Below are 24,548 nucleotides of genomic sequence, written 5' to 3' on the forward strand. Positions count from 1 at the left end.
GCCGGGGTCTCCCTCTCCCACCCGCCGCCCAGGAACAGATCATCAGCCTGGTCAATCAGATCTGCGGGAAGGCATCCGGGAAGAACGGCAGCGTCGAGCACCGTCTCAGCAAGCCGCCGCCCAAACGAGGCCCCCGCAAGCGAGCCACGGTGGACGTGCCCCCCGCCCGGCTGACCTCCTCCAGCTCATCCAAAAGTGCTGCAAGTTCGTCCTGAAGATGCCAACACTCATGCTGTCGATTTATATATATTTTTTTGTAATTATTATATCCTAGTTTGGAGTACTTGCTGTAGAATACAAGCTGTCTTTGCACTAGCTCTAAAGAAGATTTTTCTTCTGGTTTTAGAGAACTAATTTTGTTTTAGCATTAAACTGTTGAATTTTTTTTGTACTTAGGATAGTTAGATACTGCAGTCGGATTTTGGAAACTGCCGTATAGTCACTGTTTTAAAATCGCCGAGGGGGTGAATGAGATACTGATTTGTATTGCCCCTCCCCAGGCTAAGGAATTTTTTTGTTCTGTTTCTGTTTTTTGGTTGGTTTTTTGTTTTTGTTTTTGTTTTTTTTTTTGGTAAGTGGGGGAAAAAAAGGCTTTTAACCCATTTCTGAATAGGTTGAAGTTTGATGTGTTTTCTAATTTGTTCTCCAGTCATGTGAGCAGATTTTCTAGAGAGAAAAGGGATAGGAGACAAAAAAAAAAACTTGAAAGAAATTGCTTTACTTTGGCTGTCTTTTCTTCTGTCACGTGCAAGATGAGTTTTGTAATTTTTTTTTTTTTAATCGGAGGAGACCCATTCTTTTCTCTTTGGGAGGTTTTGGCAGCTGAAGACAGACTCTGTTCCCTGACCGTAGGCAAAAATGATGAGATTGGGAGTGACTAGGTTCTTTTTTACCAGCATCACTATGCATTCTGTTTAAGGAAAAAAAAAAAAAGAAAAAAAAAAGAGGGAAGAAAACACTGCCTGCCTTGGGGGAGTCATAGGAGGGAAAACTGTGCCTGATTTCATTAGGAAATCCATTCTTGTTATTTTTTTGGTGCTGTTGGCTACTTTATCAAAAAAAAAAAAACCCTTCAATAGCATCCTTAAGTGGAGGAAAAAAAAAAGGACAAAAAAAAATAAACAAGCGATTGAAGCCGTAAGTGCTTCTTTGTCATAGATGTGCAATCTTTCTAACAAACATTCCATTCCACTGCTGTTGGTTCACAGCTTCACACAGTCAGCATTAACCTTTCTTTTGGAATTTGTTTCATTCTCGGATCACGTTTTAGAGCCACTAGGAAACCTGCGTAGTTCTTTTTTGAATGTGAAACTGCATTTGCGTTCATCCTTGTCTTCTTTTTGTTCATGTTGTAACAACAGAGAAAAAAAATCACATCCCTTTTGTACATAAGCCTGTAAATTGTTTTAAATACTTGAGCCTTTTTCTTGGTGGGGGCGGGGGTGGGACGGGGTGGGTGGGGTGAAGAGACAAGATGAAGAAAAGCCTTACATTTCAGTTTCTTCATCGGTTGGTTTGGATGCTTACAGGGTTTTTCTTGTAACATTTATAAGTGCTGCTTACATCACTGAACAACAAAAAATAATAATGGAGTAGCGGTTCCCATTTCCGGTTGTGTGTACAGTATGTGTGGAATAAAAAAGGGAAAAATGTTTTCACAAACTGTTCTTTGTTTCATAATTGAATCCCACAATACCGTAGCTACCCATATTGCACTGAGCTTGCCAGGAGAAGACTGTCAGGAAAGTCCTAGAATACAATTTGTTGGTTGTTGTTGCAGAAGACTGAACTGTTTTGGAATATTTAACAAGAACATAAACAGAGTCGAGTGTTTTCCAATGTGGTTGTCCAGTTTTTATGGCCTTGCTGTGTACTTTTTCCCCTCTTTTGGACAGTAAACTTCTGACTATGGCTTACAGTTTGACATTTAATTTATTAGCGCTGCTCTGCTCTCTTTCCTTGTAAGGAAAGACTTCATGTTGTTTATTGCCAGTTTTTGTTTACTTTTCAGGTTTGTACTACAAGGTTTAATAATAAAAAACAAAAGTTTTTTGGACATTTGTCTGTCTCATGGAAGATGAGTGCTTGGACGGGAGCGGTTTCCGAAACCCGACCCAAAGTAAGATGGGAAGGGTCGGGGGGGGACCCTCGTGCCCGCGGGATTGAGTGGCTGTGCCCGCCCCGCCTCGCTTTCCCCTTGCCCCCTTTCTAACCCCAACCCACCTTTAGCGAGAAGAACGCAGGCTGAGGCGAACCCGGGCCGCAACTCTCGGATGCCACTTTATGCCAGAGGTGAGTCGGGGCCGCCCCACACCCCCCCACACGCCCCCCCGGCCCCCGATGCTGAGTCCGCGGTTGGCTGTGGGGGAAGGAGAGAATCACCTTAGCTGTCGTCTTCACCTGCACAGACCTCAGGCAGCGCGGGCGAGGAGCGGGGATTAGTCGCTTCCGGTGATGCCGGTTTCCCGTCGGGTTCCGTGGGGCTTAGCCTGCGACCGGGGCTCGGGATCGGTCTTGGGTTTCTGGCGGGCCGCCGCACTGGGGGCGGCGTAGGTGGTAACGGAAGGAAGACCGATCGGGGCTGAGCGAGAGACGGCCGGATTTTGAGCTTGAGGGCCGAGGGGCCTGAGGTACGGGAGCAACGTTGCATTCGAAAGCTGAACTCCCTCCATCCCTGAGGCGGTGGCCGACCCGTGGGTTGAGCGGACCTTGCGTTGAGCCCACCGGGCCGCTGCCCCTCCCTTGGCTTCGTCTCTCTGCGTCACCCTGGAGATTATCTTCTTTTAAGAAAAAAACAAAACCCTGCAGGGAACACTGTGGAAACAAAATCTTGGATTCACCCCCTCTGTGAGAAGTTTCTTCAGTATAACTGGACGTGCTCAAACCCCTTGGATCTTATCGTTGGAGAAAATCGGTGGTGCCTGGAGGACGGGTTCAGCTGTTGGCAATTTTCTCGAAAGTCCGCTGGTCCAGCCGGACCCCGGCTGAGCGGCTGGGGCGGTCTGGGACCCCGGCCGGGATTCAGGCGGTCTGAGAGTCACTTTCCTCGCTGCCGTCTGGGCTGGCCGTTGGGTCGGTGGTGAGAGTGGCCAGGGCAGTGTCCACCTGAACCTCCTCCTCGTCGGACTGGACGACCGGGGACTCTCCTCCTTCGCTAACGTCCTGGCCGGCGGAGTCGGTGCGGGGGGAGGATGACCAGGACGGTTTGGTTCTTAGTTCTGCCCGGTTTGGGACCTGAAGGTTTAGCTCATGCTGGTAGATTTTGGATTCGGGCCCTGCAGAGAGAGGAGGAAACAGCTCCTTTACACTTGGGGCCAGGTAGCCGGTGTCCGCTGAGGCCAAACAGCTTCGTGGTGGGGGAGGCGAAGACTGAGAGGGTCTCCGCAGTGGCTGGACCGTCCATCTGGGGCTGCTGCTCACTGAGACCTCTGAACTGTGGGAGAACCTCCTACCCCTCTCCTCTAATGGTGGTAATAATGATGGTGTTCGTTAAGCGCTTATTATGTGCCACGCACTGTTCTAAGCGCTGGGGTAGATACAAGGTATTAGGTTGTCCCTCGTGGGGCTCACAGTCTTAATCTCCCTTCTACAGATGAGGTGACTGAGGCACAGAGAAGTCGAGTGACTTGCCCGAAGTGACACAGCTAAGTGGCGGAGCGGGGATTACAAGCAGTTCCCCCTCCCAACTTTTATACCCACACTAGACAATTCACCAATGCCGACTGGATAGAGATTGTAGCCCTGTGGGCTCTGAGCACTTAATTTGGTTAATTTGGAGGCTTCATCATTCACTGCGGCCAGCAGAGGAAGAGGCCCATTATAGCTTGACAGAGTTCTAGGCCAGGGGCTGAGGAGAGAACCGGGGAGGAAGAGGAGGGTGAGAGTGTGGGGGCAAGCATTTCGCTCACCTCGGCACCCCTCTTGGAGGCCGGCCGGCCAGACGACTTGAGTGGGTTTAGAGCTTGGGACAGAAGAGATTTGCTCAGCAGCTGTTCGAGTGCATGACTACAATAGGCAGGACGGTTCCCGCGACAAACACTCCAACTCTGGCTCTGACTCCTGCTTGGGGGCTAAAAGGGAAATTTTTTGTTTTGTTTTTTTTTAAAAAAAAAAAAACCAAAACACCTTTCAGGCTAGGAAACACTTCAGAGCAGCGGGTCAGAAATCAACTACTTTTGGCTTAAAATGCAGTCACGGGGAGGGGATGGCCCAGTTTTGCTGGCTGTTGCGGGGTTGGTTGAGGCCACTTGGAAAGCCCGTTCTAAAGTGCGGCGTGCTCTGAGAGACCCGGGACAGGAAGGCTGGGTGGAGAGAGGAGATGGGGCTGGAAACAGGGGTAACCTCTAGGCCTCAGAAGGGGAGAAACCCCAGTCTGGGGGTACAGGTCCTCGCTGCCCTGGGAGGCCTAGGCAGTTCGTCTGCAGTTAGGGAGAGGCCGCGTGGCCTAGTGGATAGATCCCAGACCTGGGAGTCAGAAGGACCTGGGTTCTAATCCCAGCTCTGCCACTCGTCTGCTGTGTGAACCTTGAGCAAGTCACTTCACTTCTCCGTGCCTCGGTCCCTCATCTGTAAAACGGGGATTAACGTGGCACTCAGACTGTGTGTCCATCCTAATTGGCTTCTATCTACCCCGAACGGTTAGTACGGTGCTTGGCACATAGTAGGCACCGTATTTTTAAAAAAACAACGGTTAGTAGGACTAGCAGTAGTACTTATCAAATGCTTACTGTGGGCAGAGCGCTGCACTAAGCGCTGGGGGAGACTCCGCTGTCTGGATGGGAAATAAGACGTTCTTACCTAACCCAGGGGAGGATACGGGGTTGTCTTCGCCTCCCGAGTTCAAGAAGACGTCCAGCGCCTCTTGGTCCGACATGTCCATCAGGTCCATCTGCTCCAGCATGTCCACGTTCACCTCCATGGACGACATGCTGCCGATGGGCTCTGCGGTAAGCACGACACAAGGCAACACGATGAATCAGATGGGCTCTCCAGCAGGGGTTCTCCCCCAGGGTAGGCTTGGGTGAAAAGGCTGATCTCGGACAGAGCCGGGACTTGGCCGGACCAGGGTGACGGACATTTGGACTGAGGGGAGGGAGAGAGGGTCTGGGAACTGTTGAAGAGGGAACATCAGCTGGACTTGGGGGCGATATTGAATGTGAAGTGAAGGAGGGAAAGGAATCAGGGGTAATCATGGGACTTAGAGAGGGATGGGAAAGGTCGGGGAGTGGCCGGGGAGAGGAGTTCAGGAATTCACTTGATCTTGTCATCGATACATTGACCTTAAAGGTGACAGCTGGGAGCGCCTGTGGAGAATATCCTGGAGGTAAGAGGAAGTGTGAGATCACGCAGGGTCTGGCCTAGCGAGCCAGAGGCGGAAGTCAAAACATGTGAGTGTAAAGTAAGAAGAGTCGCAGGTTCCAGGCCTTGAGGAAGCAGAGGGGACAACCGGAAGAAAGGTCTCGCTTTCCATTAGGTCACACTGTGGCCTAGCATGGGCCGGGGAGTCAGAGGACCTGGGTTCTAATAATAATAACAATGTTGGTACTTGTTAAGCACTTACTATGTGCAGAGCACTATTCTAAGCGCTGGGGTAGATACAGGGTAATCAGGTTGTCCCACGTGAGGCTCACAGTCTTAATCCCCATTTTTACAGATGAGGTAACTGAGGCACAGAGAAATGAACGGACTTGCCCACAGTCACACAGCTGACAAGTGGCAGAGCCGAGATTGGAACCCATGACCTCTGACTCCCTAGCCCGTGCTCTTTCCACTGAGCCACGCTGCTTCTTGGCTCAGCCACTTACTTCCTGCGTGACCCCCGGCAAACTACTTATTTGTGCCTCAGTTCCCTCATCAGCAAAACGGGATTTCAATCCCTCTGTTTCCTCCTATTCAGACTGTGAGCCCAGATTATCTTGTATCTACCTCGGCACTTCAGAGTGCTTGGCATGTAGTAAGTGCTTAACAGACATCACAATCATTATCTTTTAAATGGTATTTGTTAAGCGCTTACTATGTGCCAAGCACTGTTCTAAGCACTGGGGTAGATAGAAGGTAAGCAGGTCGTCCCACGTGGGGCTCGCAGTTTTAATCCCCATTTTACAGATGAGAGAATTGAGGCACAGAGAAGTTAAGTGACGTGCCCAAGGTCACACAGTAGACAAGTGGAGGAGTTGGGATTAGAACCCACGATCTCTGACTCCCATGCCCATGCTCTTTGCACTACGTTACATTGCTTCTCTATTATTATTAACTCAATAGGAGAAGAAAACACCTAGATTAAAACCGCCATTGTAGCTCTTTAGCCCACACAGATTTCAGATTTCACTGTCTGGCCTTTTGCCACAGCAAGGCATATGAATCCAGTTGACCCAACACACCTCTTTGGGGAAAATGTAAGGACTGCCCTTTACCCTAAGCCAACTGAAAAAGGACGTGCAGTAAAAGGGTCCCCACTTTTCATTCTAAAGCAAAATGTCCAGCAAGTCACAAAGCCCAAGAAGGCGTATTTCTAAAGAATTGGAAAAAGGAGGGTTAACCAGTCTGATAAAGAAAATCATCTGCCTGAGAGAGAAGAGCTTTTGTCTTGAAATTTGCCAAGTGGACCACATGCTTTACTTGACCCTGCCTCTGAAACTCCATGGCAAGACTTCTGCTTTTCAGAAAGCAAAAACAAATCTCGTGATATCACTCAACTTCCATCATCACCACTGGTAAAATGGAGTTGTGAGCCTCAAAATGGAAGAAAAATCTCCACTCCTCACTCAACAGGAAATTCTAGACTTGAGCATTACCCAAACTGAGATGAATAAAACTGGGGTGGGAGGCAAAAAACAGGTGGAGAAGAGAGCATTTACCTAATAACACTGTATGCCTATTGGGTCCTAAAAATGGAGGAGGGGAGCAGAAACCTCAGTTTGGTGCAGAAAATCTAATTGGCTTCTCTGGAACGTGCCCCCACTTGGCACCCCGACAGAAGACCGTGAACTTCTTGGCATGATAGGTGGAGGTATTATTTTTTTTTTTTATGGTAGCTGTTGAGTGCTTACTTTGTGCCAGGTACTAAGTGCTAAGGTCCTTAAGGAAAGTCACCTCACCTCTTAGTGCCTCAGTGTCCTCATTTGTAAAATGGGGGTTCAATACTTGTACTCCCTCCTATTTAGCCCATGAGCCCCCTGTGGGACAGGGACTCTGTCCAACCTATCTTGTATCTACCCTAGCTCCTAGTACAGTGCTTGGCACTATGGGGCTCACAGTCTTAAATAGGAGGGAGTAGGATTCAGTGGGCAAGTAAGTGACTTGCCCAGGTCACCGAACAGATAAGTGTCAGAGCTGGGAATTAGAACTCAGGTCTTCTGGCTCCGAGGCCCGTGCTCTTTCCACTAAGCCATGCCACTTCCCACTTGCCTCGTCTCTCTGCTATCTGCAGGTAGCCCGTGGAGAGGTAATGTTCCATGTCTTGCTGGAAGGCTTCTTCAAAAAATTTCTGGCGCTCTTTGAGCTTCATCTGCTGGGCGTGCTCCATGTCCACGGCCTTCTGGGTGTGCTGGACATCCAGTTCAGCTGGGGACAGAAGAGCGGGACACTGTGAACAGAGATCACTTCAAACCCCCAATTGTTCAAGGTTCTGTGTTCCAAGTATGTCTAAGGAGATAACGCTCACAGCAATAGCTCTGCAACGGGGCTCGCCCCATGTTGCAGAAAGCTCTGCCCTCGCTCAATCCACATTCTCTCTCCCTGATTTCCGGTACCCTGTTGAGGTAAGCGGGTGGCATTGCTCTCCACCACTTAAGGCTGTCACAAATGAGTGGAGAGGGGTCCCATGTGGGGCACGGACTGGGTCCGACCTGATTACTTGTTTACTTGTTTTGATGTCTGTCTCCCCCCTTCTAGACTGTGAACCTGTTGTGGGCAGGGATTGTCTCTATTTGTTGCTGAATTGTACTCTCCCAAGCGCTTGGTACAGTGCTCTGCACACGGTAAGCGCTCAATAAATACGATTCAATATATGAATGAAAACTTGTAGCTACTGCTTAGAACAGTGCTTGACCCAGAAAAAGCCCTGAAATACCAAAATGCTATAACAATAATAATGATGATGATGATGTGGGGTTGGAAAATCCGAATTAGCGGGGCAGGTGACTCTTTTGCCATTCTGAACAGACGATGAAAGCAAGCCAAGCTCCATAATGAGACCACCATCAGTATGTTTGCTTCCTGAGCTGCTCAGATCCCTGACGAGGTTCAGGCTGGGTTATGGCGGGGAGATACGACCACAGACTGTGCCATGAGCCAAGGCCCAATAAGGAAACGGATTTGGATCAGTGGACGATGTATCACTCAAGAAATCAGCGGTATTTTTTGAGCACTTACTGTGTGCACAGCAGTACACTAAATGCTTGCGAGAGTACAATATAACAGAGTTGGTAGATTTGATCCCTGCCCACAAGGAGCTTACGATCTACAGGGGGAAGACAGACATTCAGATTAATTACACGTAGGGGAAAGGACAGGGTGGAAGGATATGAACACAGGTGCTGTGGGGTGGAGGGTGTGGCCTGTTTATTGTGATACTGTACTCTCCTAAGTGCTTAGTACAGTGCTCTACACATAGTAAGCGTCCAATATAAATACCATTGAATGAATGAATGGTGAACATCAAGTGCCAACAGTCCCTTAAAAGTAATGGGGTCAGCGGAGGAAAGTGAAAACTTTAGCGTTTACTGAGACTGGGGAGAAACAATTATTTCACTGGAATTTTAGACTCAAGCAACCATTACCGAAATAAATGCACCGTGTCAGGCAATGAATTGTGCCATCTTTCTCCTCTACCTCACTGGAGAAAAAAACAAACCACCTTTCCTTTTCATTTAGGCCATCCTCTTAAGGTCACTTAATAAGCTAATCCAGCAATGAATAATTTTGCAGCGCTAGACCGCAAAGACACCAAAAGCTTTTTAACTATTCCCTCACAGCCCTGCAGTTGGTTAAAAACAAAGGGGATTTGCAAAGGACACAGGAATCCTGAGAGCCATTTCTTGTGCAAAGATATCATTCCTTGAAGTTATGTGGTCTCCACACGTTCTCTGACACGTTTGAATTTTCCTGAACAAAGCTTCTTGGGAAGAGGCAGGGGCAGATGCCACAATGCTGCATTCAAAAAATGATGCTGCCCTTTGGCTCTCCGGAAAAAAGCACGTCAAGATTTCTAACAGACATCAATACGGCAGTTTAATTACACGTGGATAATAAACTCAACTATTGATTTAGCATTAAAGTCTTACTGCAAGGTCTACATATTTGATATATAAATAAGAGGCGGCCTTAAAAGAACTGCATTTCTCCCCTGCCCCCACAAGTAATGGGTGGATGGCGAAGAGGGTCTCCGAGGCCATGAACTGAGAGGCCAAAATCCCAAACCTGGCCTCCCCCTGCCTCTCACCTATCAGAAATGCTGTGGGGCAGGTCCACAGGGAGGAGGCAGACTCTCAAGACATATGAATCAGTTCTCACAAGAGTTAAGTGCCAGGTGCAAACTCCAGTGATTTTTCACTGCAGAACAACAATTGTACTAAATGCCTACTCTTCTCTAATGTACTCTCCCAAGCGCTGAGAACAGTGCTCTGCATGCTAAGCACTCAATGCATAGCATTGCTCGAAAAAGTGCAACTATCCAACACTAGGCCTATAGTTACTAACTACAAAGGAAGAAATAAAACTTTACAAATTCAGATTCTAAAATCTTTGGCCAACATTGTTTTTTAAAAAATCTGTCTACAATTGGATTAAAGATTAATTTGAAAGAGATATTAACTGTTGCTTCAGAGAATAATCCATTTTTAGAAATGGCTGGTGAGAAGAAATCAGCAGTGCCAGGATTTTTTTTTTTAATGGCATTTAAGTGCTTACTATATGCCAGTCACTCTATTAAGTGCTGGGGAAGAAGCAAGATCATTGGAAACAGTTCCTAACCCCCATAAGGTTCACAATCTAAATCCCCATTTTACATATGTGTTAACTGAGGCACAGAGAAGTTAAGTTGACTTGCCTCAAGTCACACAGCAGACAAGTGTTAGAGTTGGGAATAGAATCCAGTTCCTTTGACTCCCAGGCCTATGCTCTTTCTACTGGGCCACGCTACTTCTCAATTGAGATTCCCTCCTCTAGACTGTAAGCTCATTGTGGGCAGGGAAAGAGTCTGCCAATTCTATTATATTGTACTCCCTTAAGCACTAAATAAATATGATTGATTGGGAGATCTAAGTGAAGACGGCAGGAGGTATCAATGGTATTTTCTGAGCACTTACTGTGTGCAGAGCTCTGTACTAAGCACTTGGGAAAGTACAGTACAACACAATTGATGGACACGCTCCCTTTCCACAACAAGCTTACATTCTAGGATGGTCAGTGTTCAGTCGCTAATATTCAAACTGTCAAAAGTTTCCATTTGGGTGTCCCAAATGCTGTTGGGATTTTATCCATTAATCAATGGGATTTATTGAGCACTTACCATTTGCAGAGCACTGTACTAAGCACTCGGGAGTTGCAATACCACAGAGTTGGTAGACCTGATCCCTTAAATTTAGCAGTAGAAATACAGCACAATGATCGGGGCTTGGGAAGAACAAAACAAATGTGTTTATGCATTCATTACCCACAGGGAGCTTGCACTCTCCAATGAGCTCTTGAAATAAACTAGCAATTCTCTTAAATTTTTCAAAAACAGCTGCGTGGTAGAATATAAACTATTTCATGATCTTCCAGGAGTCAAATGTTGGCAGATTGGGGAAGCAGCATGGCTCAGTGGAAAGAGCCTGGGCTTCCGAGTCAGAGGTCATGGGTTTGACGCCCGGCTCTGCCACTTGTCAGCTGTGTGACTGTGGGCAAGTCACTTAACTTCTCTGTGCCTCAGTTATCTCATCTGTAAAATGGGGATTAACTGTGAGCCTCACTTGGGACAACCTGATTACCCTGTATTTACCCCAGCGCTTAGACTAGTGCTCTGCACATAGTAAGCGCTTAACAAATACCAGCATTATTATTATTATTATTAGATTATAGACTTAAAAGCTTGGTTAAGCTGAAAAAAAGTACAGGACTGTATTTAGCTCTTGACTGGAGAACTAGTTCCTTGGACTGTAGTGTACTCTCCCAACAGCTTAGTACAGTGCTCTGCCCACAATATGTGCTCAATAAATACCAGTGATTGATTAGATCGTGAGCTCCAAGTGGGCAGGGAATATGTCTATCAACTATGTTGTACCGTATTCTCCCAAGCACTTAGTACAGTCCTCTGCCCACAATCAGCGCTCAATAAATACCATAGATTGATTCTCAGACGAGGTCGCAAGAGTTGAAATGCACTCTGATTCTTCAAATTTTGAGTGCTTACTATGTGCCGCGCTCTGTACTAAGCGCTTGGGAGAGTACGATTAGCAGACACGTTCCCTGCCCACAACAAGCTTACATCCTACAGAGGACTAGAGCAGGACAGAATAATCTAGAAGGATCTTGATGAACATTACCTCAAGTTCCAATTATGGGAAATAACCTCACACTCACCCTGACACAATCCAGCCCATATAAAACAATCCTTTTATAAGCTTGTCATCGGTTCAAAGTGCTCTTTTTTTTAAAAAAAAAAGTAAACTTCTCAAGGATCCCATCTAATTTCAAGTTCAGCTGTCAAAGTAACTGCTCAAATCCTTCAGGACCACTAAAAATTTTAGAGCGAGTCAAAGCTAAAAGTGCCAATATATTAAATGTATTTAAAACCCTTCAAAGGAATTTAACTAAACTGTTTATTTTCAGACATTCCAGAATTAGCAACTCTGCAAGCAGGGATTAATGGGGGAAGAATTATGACGAGGATTTTGATAGCCTCAAAATAGCTCTTACTGGAGCTAAAGTAGAATAATAATATGAATGAAGTCATCGTCTCTTTCATAGAACATTGACTTTCAGGCACTACCATCTGATATGCTGGGGCTTTCGCTCTACCTTCTCACCTGTTGGAATATTTAGCCAAGACCGTCCCCATTGACGAAAGTGAAAAACTATTTCACTTTAGAAAGTTAGGAACTTCCCAATGCCGATGATGACCCCGGCCATGATTTAGGTTCTGCATGGAATCAAAATTAGCTCAGACAATGGGACTGGAATCCAGCTGTATATTCCCAGGGCATCATCTAGGATCCATTTTAAAGCAAAGTGCTGGTGTGGAGAAATGACAACTATTAAACTATAACGCCGCTCAGCGAGAAGGGGTCTAGTGATAAGAGCTACACATTTAGGAAGCCTAAGAAATCAATCGATGGTATTTACTGACCGCTTACTGTGTGCAGAGCACTGCGGAGGTGGATGGAGCAACCATTGGAAGTTTTTAAGGAGTGGGGAAATACGGACTGAAGTGTACTTTCCAAGAGCGTAGTATAGGGATCTGCACCCAGTAAGCTCTCAATAAATACGATCGAAAGAATGAATGATTGGGCTGAACTTTTTTTTAGAAAAATGATCCAGGCAGCAGAGTGAAGTAAGAACTGGAGTGGGGAGAGACAGGTGGAGGGAAAGTTGGTGAGGAGGCTGATGCAGTAATCAAGGCAGAATAGGACAAATGCTTGGATCAGCAGCTTGGATGGAGACTAGACTAGACTAAGCTTGTTATGGGCAGGGAACGTGGCTGTTAATTCTGTTATACTAAACTCTCTCAAGTGCTTAATACAGTGCTCTGCACATAGTAAGCACTCAATAAATAAAACTCATTGACTGAAAGGGTGGATTGTAGCGATATTGTGCAGGTAGAACCGACAGGATTTGGTGACATTGAATGTGTGGGTTGAATGAGAGAGATTAGTCGAGGATAACGCCAAAGTTACAGGTTTGTGAGGCAGTCGCTGTTTTAAAGCACAGTTAGCTCTGTACTCAGAATAATGAGCAGAAGGTTTAGGCCAACCACAGGACTGCAGCAAGAAAATTCTTACCAACACTTCTTGGTCCCAAAAGCATCTGGCGTTTGGGGTTTTTTCATTATGTCAGAGGAAAGCAAGTTAGAGGAATAAGATAGTGTTCTCTGTTGCCCCCTCAAAAACAAAGCAATCTCCTTTACCCTCCAAATTCTAAGAAGCTCTTACTACAGCATCTTACTCAATACCTGTTGATGAAACCGGGCCTCCATAATCCTCGACCAAAAAGCAAATTGCTAAAATTGCTAATTAAATGTGAACTACATACAAATCCTGATTCAAGATTTTAATGCCAGAAAACTGATGTTTACCCTTAAATATAAATCCCTTACATTTATAAAACGTGGAAAAATTAATTCCAAATGAAAGAACCTAAAATTAGACCAGTTTGTTTCCAGTAATTCACTAAAAGTAGAGAATAAGGCTTGAGAAACACCAGGACATGTTACCAAGGGAACCTCTGATATATCAGTATTTTAACTATTTTTTTTTAATGGCTTGGGTGCAATGTCACTTGGGAGTAGAGAAATGCAAACAGTCAGGACTCAGATTTCTCTGCAGAGCTAAGGTTAATTAAGAACAACAACAAAAAACTGCAATTAAGTTAAGTTGGCAACTTTTAGCATGAAAAGGCTCCCGACTAGTTTATAGAACAGGAAAGCCACCCCCACAACAATGCAATGCTAAAATTAGTGTCACAGAGAACTGGTAGTGATTTGCAACTTTGAAGAGATTGACAGATGATCACACTAGATTGGCTTCTATTTTCCCAAGGCATTTTCCTTTCTGATAGCTTTCCCCATTATCCTTAAAACAAAAGGTTTAGAGAGAACATTTCGAATATTCTAACACTGAAAAAAAAAAGGACTAACACCACAAGAATATCTACCGCACCGTATGCCCTTACTAATTAATTCCTTTCTAGTCCTCTAGTCTTAACCCCCCTGCCCATTTCAAAGGAAAGAGAAGCTGTTTAAAAGATCCACTCAACTATTTAATATTTAAATTTTTTTGCTTCCTGAATTTAAGAACCAAATGCAAATCACATTAGTCAAAGACAAAAAACCATCTTCAGTTGCCCAGATTTTTTAAAACTTCTTTCAAAATTTCAAATTCAATGCCTGATGCTTCTCTCTCTTTCCAGTCCACCCTAAAGCAATATTTTCTATAGGCTTTGAAAAAAATGTTCCTACTTCTTTAATAATTTACATTAATTATGAAATTGAAAGGAGTTCCAATTTCCCCTCTTCATTCCTGAGTTAACATTTAGGGCACTTATTAAGGCAGAGTATGTGCTCAATAAATAAAATAAAATAATAGTATTTGCTAAATGCTTATTATGTGCCAGCCACTGTACTAAGCTCTGGGGTAGATGCAAGATAATCATGTTGGATACAGTCCCTGACCCACACAGGGCTCACAGTCTTAATCCCCATTTTACAGATGAGGAAGCTGAGGCACAGAGAAATGAAGTTGTTTGTCCAAAGGCCCACAGCAGACAAGAAGCAGAGCTGGGATTAGAACCCAGGTCCTCTGGCTAATAGATCTTTGGTCTTTCCACTAGGCAACGTTGCTTCTCCAGTAAAACCATTGCATACCACTAATTGAGAGAGAAATCACAGACTTATTTATCTTTAAACAACCCCTGTAAAAACTGGTAAAATTTGGGAAATGTGCCCTAGTTAACATTTCTGACATAGGAGGTTAAAAGGGCTCTTCCTAAACAAAATCCAAAATTAGCCATCCTCCACAGAGAGATATTTTCAAGCAACAGAGAACAGTACACACTTACCTTAACGTGCTCTTGAAGACTAACCATCCACAGACAGACAGACAGACAATTCACCCCCATTCAGATGCAGTGTTACTCATTTCAGGCAAAGCAGCTGGGGGGAAGAGCCGCTTCTCAAATGCATTACAGGAAATGCTATTCTGGGATCCAAGCTTCCAGAACGCCCTGCTAATTTCCATCAATTAACTAGGAGGAAATGAGCACAATCTAGGGTCACTCAAACATAGCCCCCAGGCTACCTACCATTCAGATGGAGCCAAAGGATTTGATTCCAAAGAGATCTTTAATAAGATAATATTTACTCCACTGTGTTTTTCATTAGATTGTACACTCACTGGATTGTAAACTCCTTGAGGCTGGGGATATCGGTGCTCTCCCAAGCGCTTAGTAATAATGATGGTATTTGTTAAGCATTGACTGTGTGTCAAGCCCTGTTGTAAGGGCTGGGGTAGATACATCCTAATCAGGTTGGACACAGTCCCTGTCCCATATAGGGTTGACAAACTAATCCCCATTTTACAGATGAGATAACTGAGGTCCAGAGGAGTGATTTACCCAAGGTCACAGAGCAGATAAGTGGCGGAGCCGGAATTAGAACCCACGACCTCCTGACTCTCAGGCACCTACTGTATCCACTATACCATGCTGCTTCTCTATAGAGGGCTCTGAACAAAGTGCTTAATAAATACCATTAATTGACTGATCTCAACTAGATCTTAAAGCTGGGCAAAGATCAAAAGTATCCCATTTCTGACCCCTCTTGGGGGAGGTAGAAGAGTGGACAGCCATTTAGTGCCAACCGATATCAATGGGATTTTTTTTTTTCAGCAGTATTAAGCACTTACTATGTGCTAGGCACCGGACCAGGCACTAGGGTGGATCGGGTTGGACGCTCTCCCTGTCCTGTATAGGCCTCACAGTCTTAAGCCCCATTTTACAGATGAGATAACTGAGGCACAGAAGTGAAGTGATTTGCCCAAGGCCATACGGCAGACAAGTGGCTGGAGCAGGACTTAGAGCCCATGACCTTCTGATTCCCAGGCCTGTGCTCTATCCATTATGTCATGCTGCTTCCCCTGATGTATTGAGCGCTTACTGGGTGCAGAACAAGGATCTCTGGCAGCTCTGAAAAGCTCTCCTAAAAGCATTTCAGCAGTTCCTTAATAAGCAACAAAGGGCATTAAAATGCCCCTTTTGTCTACTTGAAAACAAGCCTGCAAACGTTTCTGCTGTGAAGACATGCAAATTCCGCTCATTGCTTTTTTTCCCCCAAATGGACATTTGTTTCCCCCATACCAATGCTGAATTTGGAAATGAACAATATGAATATTTATTATTTCACTACAAATACCACTCTAATTTACCAGAAAGCTGCTTAATTGTTTACTCATCAATATAAACAATTCTGGATATTTGTTAAAGATGGTTATATACTGAATCCATCTGTTTGGAAAAGCCTGTAAAATCTGGCTCATATCATGCTATACTATATTAGTTTTATTATTTCCAGTAATATTACTGTTAAAGGACACTTTAAGATTTCTGTCCAATATTATCTCCCATCAGCTATTATGAAGCTGAAAACAAAATATTATTCCCATTGTTAACACTTGGAAAGGGGGAATATTCCCATCTAAAAATGACTTATTGGGGCACAAGGGCAACAGCTTTTTTTGTTTTGTTTTGAAATCAATCCATAAGAAGGGTACTTTTTAGTCATCCTTACTGACCATATCTGCTTCAGGCCCAGCTACAGGCAAATTGAAAGCTTTTATACAGGACCATTTTAATGAGCCTAAAAGCATCCCACCCATTAAACTGTTATTATAAGCATCCTCTCAAAATAAGTGCTCAACAGAACCTCCAAAATACCCACTCATGCCCTCCAGGAGCTAAGAACCACACCTTTCAGCAAAATACCAAAGAGAAATGCCTTTCAGCATCCTAACACTTCATAGACTGATCCTTGAGCCAAAACCCAATAAAGAAACAGATTTGGCATTTACTGTGGGCAGAGCACTGTATTAAGGGCTTGGGAGAATACAATACAATATCGACCTGATGCCTGAACTCAAGAAGTTTACAGTCCAGCACAGGAGACAGACTTTATATTAATGTCTATTTCCCCTGCTCTAGACTGTAAACTCACAGTGGGCAGGATATATGTCTGTTTATTGTTGTACTGTACTCTCCCAAGCGCTTAATACAGTGCTCTGCACATGGTAAGCGTTCAATAAACACGACTGAACTCAATTTCAGTTTTAGGCAATATGTAATGTGTTAGTTCTTTTGGATGAATACAAGTTCGAGTTTAGGTAAGCAAAATGTCTGTTCATTTTTAAAATACAGAAATCTTGGAGAACAAACAAGGCACAGTTTCATTTGAGAAAATACAGATTAGAGACAGCAACTGGTAATGCTATTAGGAAAGACAAAGATCCCTGTTCTTGACTGCAGGATTACTGACCAGACGTGAAAACCAAATCCAATACTGCTTGATGGCAAATAGTCGTATTTGTTAACCGAGGTATTAATTAATCAGCTGTAACAAGATACAGAGTGTACCTTCAAGGGAAATTATGTTGCTTCCCTACTGAATAAAAAGATTTTCTAGAGAGTTGGATTTTACATAACAGATTGACAGTCTCTTTAAATCGTCCTCTATGTCTTTTCAAACAAGCATTATGGATGAACATCCATGTACTTGGCATGCTGGCAGAGAATAATGACATTATTGGTGCAATGTCAAAGCAGGATAATTAAGTGAACGGTTAGAATATGTAATAGATGTGAATAGAACAGAGTAAACATGGTTTATAGCTTGACTACAAAAATTGCAAAATATAGGTTTGTAAATTGGATAAATGAAAACATGCTCTCTTCGCTTGTTCTAGATTAACGCTGTTTCATGTGATTAAACAAGATGCTGGGATAAAAAAACAACCCGATTAATACTTTGTTCTACAAAATTTGGGCATTAAGAGACATACACTGGGCATAAGAAGCAATATGTCCTTCTGGAAAAAGCACAGCCCTGGCAATACAGGACCTAGGTTCTAAAACCGGTTCTGCCAGTTGCCAGCTGTATGAGCTTGGGCCAGTCACTTTAACTTCTCGGTACCTCAGTTTTCTCATCTGTAAAACAGGGGTTCAGCACCTCTTCTTCCTTCTCCAACTCTGAACCCCATGTGGAACAGGAATTGTGACCGAACTACCTTGCAGCTAACCCGGGGCTTAGTTGAGTACTTGGCACCCTAGTGTTTAGCAAAGATCACAGTTATTACTGTAATAATTTTTCCATCTTTGGACTTTTACAAGTGCAGATGAAGTCAAAGACAACTGCCTTTCCCAGGTTATATGTTTTGGATCCTGAGAGAACGGTCAGCTGACCATGATGCCATTGGCTATATCTAACAATAATAATTGTGGTTTTTGTTAAGCACTTGCTATGTGCCAAACATTGTTCTAAACTCTGGGGAAGATACAAGATATTCGGGTTGGACTCAGTTCCCTGTCCTCCAGGGGACTCACAGTCTTAATCGCCATTTTACTGATGAGGTAACTGAGGCACAGGAAGTGCAGTGACTTGCCCAAGGTCACACAGCAGACACGTCTACCTTAATGTTATGGGCTCTCGTTATATCCCGGCTAGACTACTGTGTCAGCCTTCTCTCTGACCTCCCTTCCTCCTCTCTCGCCCCGCTCCGGTCTACTCTTCACTCCGCTGCCCGGCTCATCTTCCCGCAGAAACGATCTGGGCATGTCACTCCCCTTCTTAAACGACTCCAGCGGTTGCCTATCGACCTCCGCTCCAAACAAAAACTCCTCACTCTAGGCTTCGAGGCTCTCCATCACCTTGCCCCTTCCTACCTCTCCTCCCTTCTCTCTTTCTACCGCCCACCCCGCACGCTCCGCTCCTCCGCCGCCCACCTCCTCACCGTCCCTCGGTCTCGCCTATCCCGCCGTCGACCCCCGGGTCACGTCCTCCCGCGGTCCCGGAACGCCCTCCCTCCTCACCTCCGCCAAACTGATTCTCTTTCCCTCTTCAAAACCCTACTTAAAACTCACCTCCTCCAAGAGGCGTTCCCAGACTGAGCTCCTCTTCCCCCTCTACTCCCTCTGCCATCCCCCTTTACCTCTCCGCAGCTAAAGCCTCTTTTCCCCCCATCTCCCTCTGCTCCTCCACCTCTCCCTTCCCATCCCCACAGCACTGTACCCGTCCGCTCAACTGTATATATTTTCGTTACCCTATTTATTTTGTTAATGAATTGTACATCGCCTCGATTCTATTTAGTCGCCATTGTTTTTACGAGATGTTCTTCCTTGACTCTGTTTATTGCCATCATTCTTGTCTATCCGTCTCCCCCGATTAGACTGTAAGCCCGTCAAACGGCAGGGACTGTCTCTATCTGTTGCCGACTTGTTCATCCCAAGCACTTAGTACAGTGCTCTGCACATAGTAAGCGCTCAATAAATACTATTGAATGAATGAATGAACACGTGATGGAGCTGGAATTAGAACCCAGTACCTCTGATTCTCAAGCTCATGCTCTTTCCACCAGGCCATGCTGCTTCTCTGACAGTGGCCATGCTATTCATCCTTTGGGGTACTTACCAATAACCTTTTTTTGGAAGATGGAGACCAGCGGTGCAGTCTGAGAAAAAAGAACTACTTGCCCGCCTGCAAAACACTTTCTACTTTGGGAGACATTTACAGGAGGAACAGACAGGGAGCTGACATGAAAATAGGCACTGGCGGGGTGTGCGGTGGTCTTTTTAGATCCCCGATGGGGCAAACAGGCACTGGAAAGGGGAGAAGGGTTTGGGTGGGACGCCACGCAATGCTTCCTCCACTTCAGAGGCTTCATTTCCCTGGCTACGATGCTATTTGGAATCATTATACACACACCATTTATTTATTTATTTAATAGGATGCATCAAAAGCAGTTCTCTTGGTGGAACTAGACACCAGGTTCTGTGACTCTGAAATAAGAGAGAAGGCGATGTCCAGCTTTAGATTCCTCTTTAAGGATATTCAACCACATTCCCCGGGGTTGAACAGGGACCGAAGGAGCAATGCCACTTGCATATATCCCCAACACCTTTCTCATCCTTTTTTTTGAAAATGGTATTTGTTTAGCCCTTACTCTGTACCAAGAATTGTACTAAGCGATGGGGTAGATTCAAGTTAATCAGGTTGGACCTAGCCCCTGTCCCACATAGAGCTCACAGTCTTAATCCCCGCTTTACAGATGAAGTAACTAAGGCCCAGAGATGTTAAGTGACTTGCCCAAAGTCACACAGCAGACAAGTGGCAGAGCCAGGATTAGACTTGCATAGCCTTTCCCTATCTTCCAAATGAATTCAAATGTCCTTAAGTGTTCAGACATTAAATATCTGCTCTTTTTAAAAACTTTCTCCTTTCGTTCTCATTTTCATTCCCCAAGTGATACCAAGTGTCCTCACACACCCCCTCATTGCCTCTTTAGAGGACAAATTCAGAAGTTGTTACAGTGGTGGTGTTCCAGGCATGGGGTTGAGAACACTATCAGTCAATGATATTTATTGAAAGCTTACTGTGTGCAGTGCACTGACCTAAACGTTTGGGGAAGTATAGTACAATGGAGTTGGGGGACGTGTTCCCTACCCACGAGGAGTTTAGAGTCTATAAATTTCAGATAGGAACATAAGTGCTGTGGGGCTGAGGGTGGTGTGAATACCAAGCCTTCAGAAAAACATCTGAAGAGATCTGCTTCCAGAGACAGCTCTAAGAAGCTTGCCCACGTAAATGGTTTGGCACTACCGCTGAAAAAGAAAGGCACCGGTGTGGCATCTTTCTACGCAGCTCTGCTGCCAACAAACCTGAAATCTTCCCTGGCATGGCCCCTGACTAGGGCAGGTGAGGCACAGAGGAGAAAGGAATACGGCTGGGGATAGAAGCCTCGTCTTCTGACTCCCAGATCTGTGCTCTTTCCACTAGTTCATGAGGGCATACTGGACTTGGAAACTTAAAGCATTTTTAGCAGAGAAGGCAATGGGGGTCAGAAAAAGGCACACTCTTGACCACAATCAAAATCCTAAGTGCGGTAGTGCTGTCCAGTCTTCTGTGTGGCGTTGCTAAGCCGAAGCACACTGAGTCTGGGAAAATTTCTTCAGCACCACCGGCACGGCAAGGAGGGGAGCAAGCATCCGGACTAAACGGAAGAACCGTAAAAGAGAATGGTAGCAGGGTATTACATGGGGTGCCTTGCGGTGACGTGGAGGAAGGCGGCCCCGACGGGGAAGTCAAGACAAATGTTTTAATGATACATTCAGGCAAAGGAAGCACCAGCTTAGGAAACAGGCTAAGCAAACAGGAAACACTGGCATGCAGCTCTCAGGGTGGGCTGAACTGGTCAATTTCAAGGGCAATCGAAAGCAACGGGCCCTTCTGGAAGCAGCAAACAAAAAGTGGTGACAGCCAGTGGGCCTGTGTAATTAGCCTAGCAGCAGTAGCACATCACACTCTGCACAGGGAACTCAACCTGTTCTTCAGGTCCTATCGGGGTATTCAAAAAACATACCCGGTTTGGTGTCACAGCGGCAGAATCGTTCGTGCTCTTTTTATAAACCAAATTACCGAAGCAAAAAAGCCACATCATACTACCTTCTCAAAATTCAGTCACATATAGAAAGTCGAAGAGCACATTTCAGCGGAGGAGGGTGGCAAATGAAGTAGGCAGGCAGAGCTGATGAATTCAGGGGATGTGCCGAGATAGACGTTTAGAAATGATTAAAGAGAACACCCAAAATAGAAAGGGCTATAAGTACAGGACTTCTAAAGACGATTACTGGTGCATAGCAATGGGCATGAATCAGCCAATGAAAAGCTTAACATCTCTTTCTATATACACACATTAAACAAACACTCCCATCAGCAAATGGGGGGTGATTTCCCTGCTCTCCTTTAAAAGGGTAACTGTGGTTATGGCAGCTATTATGACTTGGGCAATCAAAGGGATTATCAGGAATTACTGCTTCTCAGTGGTATTTGTTAAGAGCCTACTATGTGCCAGGCACTCTTCTAACTGTTAGGGTAAACACATGCTAATCAGGTAGGACGCAGTTCTGCTCCCACATAGAGCTCCCAGTCTTAATTCCCATTTTACAGATGAAGTAGCTGAGGCACAGAGAAGTGGAGCAACTTGCCTAATGTCACGCAGCAGCCAAGTGGCAGAGCAGGGACTAGAACCCAGATCCCCTGACTCCCAAGGTCCATCCTCTTTCCATTAGGCCACGCTGCTTACCAATTTCCAGAGCTTCATTTCTTGCCGGGCTCCTGGAGTTCTTGCCTATTCCGGGAGCCCAGCCAGAAGCAGCGCAGCGGCAATCACAGCCAAGAGCAGAAACTGCAACTGCAGCCACAACACCCCCACACCAGGAGGGTGGTGTTACGTCTCTCTCGGCAACGGACGTCACCTAAGGAGAGGATCTGTTACCAACTTGACTGCCCCAGTCTCTTGGACCCCAGGAAGTCTGACAATTTCCAGGCAGGAGGTATTATAATAACAACAAATTTGGTACTTGTTAAGTGCTTACCATTTGTCAAGAACTAGGAGTCAAGAACAAGTCAAGAACTGTGTGTCAAGAACAAGTTAACCAGGTCAGATACGGTCCCTGTCCCACTTGGAACTCACAATCATCATTAATAGTATTGAACCCTTACTGTGTTCAGAGAGCCAAACTAGGTAAGCTTATTGTGTACAGGAACCTTTCTACCAAGTCTGTTATATTGTAGTCTTCCAATACAGTGCTCTGCTCACAATAAATTCTCAATAAATCTGAGCGATTGATTGATTGGGGAGTACACCGGAGTTAAGACACTCCTTGCCCACAAAGAGCTTACAGTTTAGAGAACTGTAGGACTAGAGGACTAAGTCTGATCTAGAGAAAGAAAAACAGGTGTTGAATCCCCATTTTATATCGAAGGAACTGAGGCACAGATAATTAAAAGGACTTGCCCAAGGTCACACAGGCAGGCAAGTAGTGGAGCTGAGATTAAAACCCAGGTCCTCCGACTCCCAGGCCTTTGGGAGGACACAGTTCTGTCCTGCATGGGGCTCACAGTCTAAGAAGGAGGGAGAACAGAAGAGCTGAGACACAGAGAAGTGAAGTGATTTAGCCAAGGTCACACAGCAAGCATTAGGCAAATCCGGGATTAGAACCTAGATCCTTTGACTCATAGGCCCGGGATGTTTCCACTAGGCCACAAAATAAATGGTATCAATGTCTCCCTGAAATGGATAGCCTAGAGCCAAAATTTTGGATCAAAAGAGGTCTCTAGTGAAAACAGGTTTGAAAATTCCACTTGAGTTCTTTTAATAAATAATCATCATAATAATAATAGTGGCATTTAAGTGCTTATTATGTGCCAAGCACTGTACTGAACACTGGGATAGATAAAATATAAGATATCAGACCTAGTTCCTGCTCACAATGTAAAAGGCATGGAAAACAGGTATTTTATCCCTGTTTTACAGCGGTAAATGAGGCATAGAGAAGTTAAATGATATGCCCAAGGTCACACAGCAGGCAAGTGGCAGAGCCCAGCAGAGGAGAGGAAAAGCAAGTTTACTTTTCCCTTAGGAATCTGATGACCCAACATATTATGGAACAGAACATGAGGCAGCCTGGGAATAAGTCAGCAGTGCAGCTTGACCAATCCCTCTGGTGGAAGCTGAGCATTTACTTCCATCCTAAACCAAAGTGCCAATTCCTCTTTTCCTTAACTTTTTGTTGGTTCGCCTGCATATACTTATAGTCTGAGACCACGGAGAAAGCAAAAATCTGCTTATGAAGGAGAACATCCTGTTGAAGGTTCAGGGAACATTTTATTTAATGAGGAATGACACCACAGATGATACTCTGCCTCAGGTGCGTTTTGAACCAAGTAATAGCCATTAGAAATTACTGGAGCATAATATTTGCAGGTGAAGGTAAATTACTCCCATTTTGGGAAAAAAAGAGCATTCTAAGTGGCCTACACAACCTCAAAAGTGATCTACAAAAGCAGGATGAAATTCTGGTGACAGGAGACTCTGAACTAAAAACTACAAATACAGAATGGGGGACAGCCAAAGGAGGGGTCCAGGAGGAGAAGCAGTGGGGAAGGGGGAAGGGGAAGCAGTGGAGAAACACCAGTTTTTCCTCCTCCACGAGCTGAATATGATTCGGCAACTAACTGTTTACAAAAAAACGCCCAAAGCGGCTGGGATTGACTCACAACAAGGAATATGGAAATTTTACTAGAGTTGTCCTAAAGTTCCAAAGTGGCTCAGAACAAATATGAGCTGATGTTCATGGCATTTGCTGGGTCCTCTTCTGCCTCTCATCCCCTGTGGGTGTTCTTCAATGGTCACCGTCCCTCTTTTGGTGAGACCACCTGCTCCACCAGCTTCAGCTCCCACCCCTGAGGCAGTGATGGACCCCCAAATCTACTTCTTCAGCCCTGAGCCTGCATCTTTCTTGCCTATCTTTTCACCTCTGCAATGCTGGGCTAACCCATCAGCACTTCAGACTCAACTTGCCTAAAATGGATCTAACTCCTCACCCCTCTTAAACCCATGGCTCATCTTGGCTCTCTCATCTGTGGAGATCACCACCTTCCCTGACCTAGAGAAGCTCGTGACCTCGGTCTCATCTTCCACTCTTTCTCACCGCTTCTCAACTTTTAGAGGGAAATCCCCTACTCAATCCTGCCCCATCTCCCTACACAACATTTTCTGGATCCACCCCTTCCTTTCCACCCAAACAGC

General features: G+C 45.1%; 2 protein-coding genes across 3 annotated transcripts in view; one reads left to right on the forward strand and one right to left on the reverse strand.

The window, feature by feature from the left end:
- JARID2 (jumonji and AT-rich interaction domain containing 2) overlaps positions 1–391 on the forward strand; it is a 209,515-nt gene extending 209,124 nt beyond the window's left edge. For both annotated transcript variants that reach the window (XM_029052933.2, XM_029052934.2), the window contains one exon: positions 33–391. In XM_029052933.2, coding sequence (XP_028908766.1) covers positions 33–215 — 183 coding nt within the window. In that variant the 3' untranslated portion in view covers positions 216–391. The remainder of the gene's footprint in view (positions 1–32) is intronic.
- Positions 392–1,652: 1,261 nt separating this feature from the next.
- DTNBP1 (dystrobrevin binding protein 1) overlaps positions 1,653–24,548 on the reverse strand; it is a 74,567-nt gene continuing 51,671 nt past the window's right edge. Inside the window, exons 8-10 of the mRNA XM_016227182.3 lie at positions 7,408–7,563; positions 4,798–4,941; positions 1,653–3,275 (exon numbers count right to left, since the gene is read on the reverse strand). Of these exons, the coding sequence (XP_016082668.1) occupies positions 3,022–3,275; positions 4,798–4,941; positions 7,408–7,563 (554 nt within the window). The 3' untranslated portion in view covers positions 1,653–3,021. The remainder of the gene's footprint in view (positions 3,276–4,797; positions 4,942–7,407; positions 7,564–24,548) is intronic.

Source organism: Ornithorhynchus anatinus, chromosome X2, assembly GCF_004115215.2.
Source record: "Ornithorhynchus anatinus isolate Pmale09 chromosome X2, mOrnAna1.pri.v4, whole genome shotgun sequence".
NCBI classification, from domain to species: Eukaryota; Metazoa; Chordata; class Mammalia; order Monotremata; family Ornithorhynchidae; genus Ornithorhynchus; species Ornithorhynchus anatinus.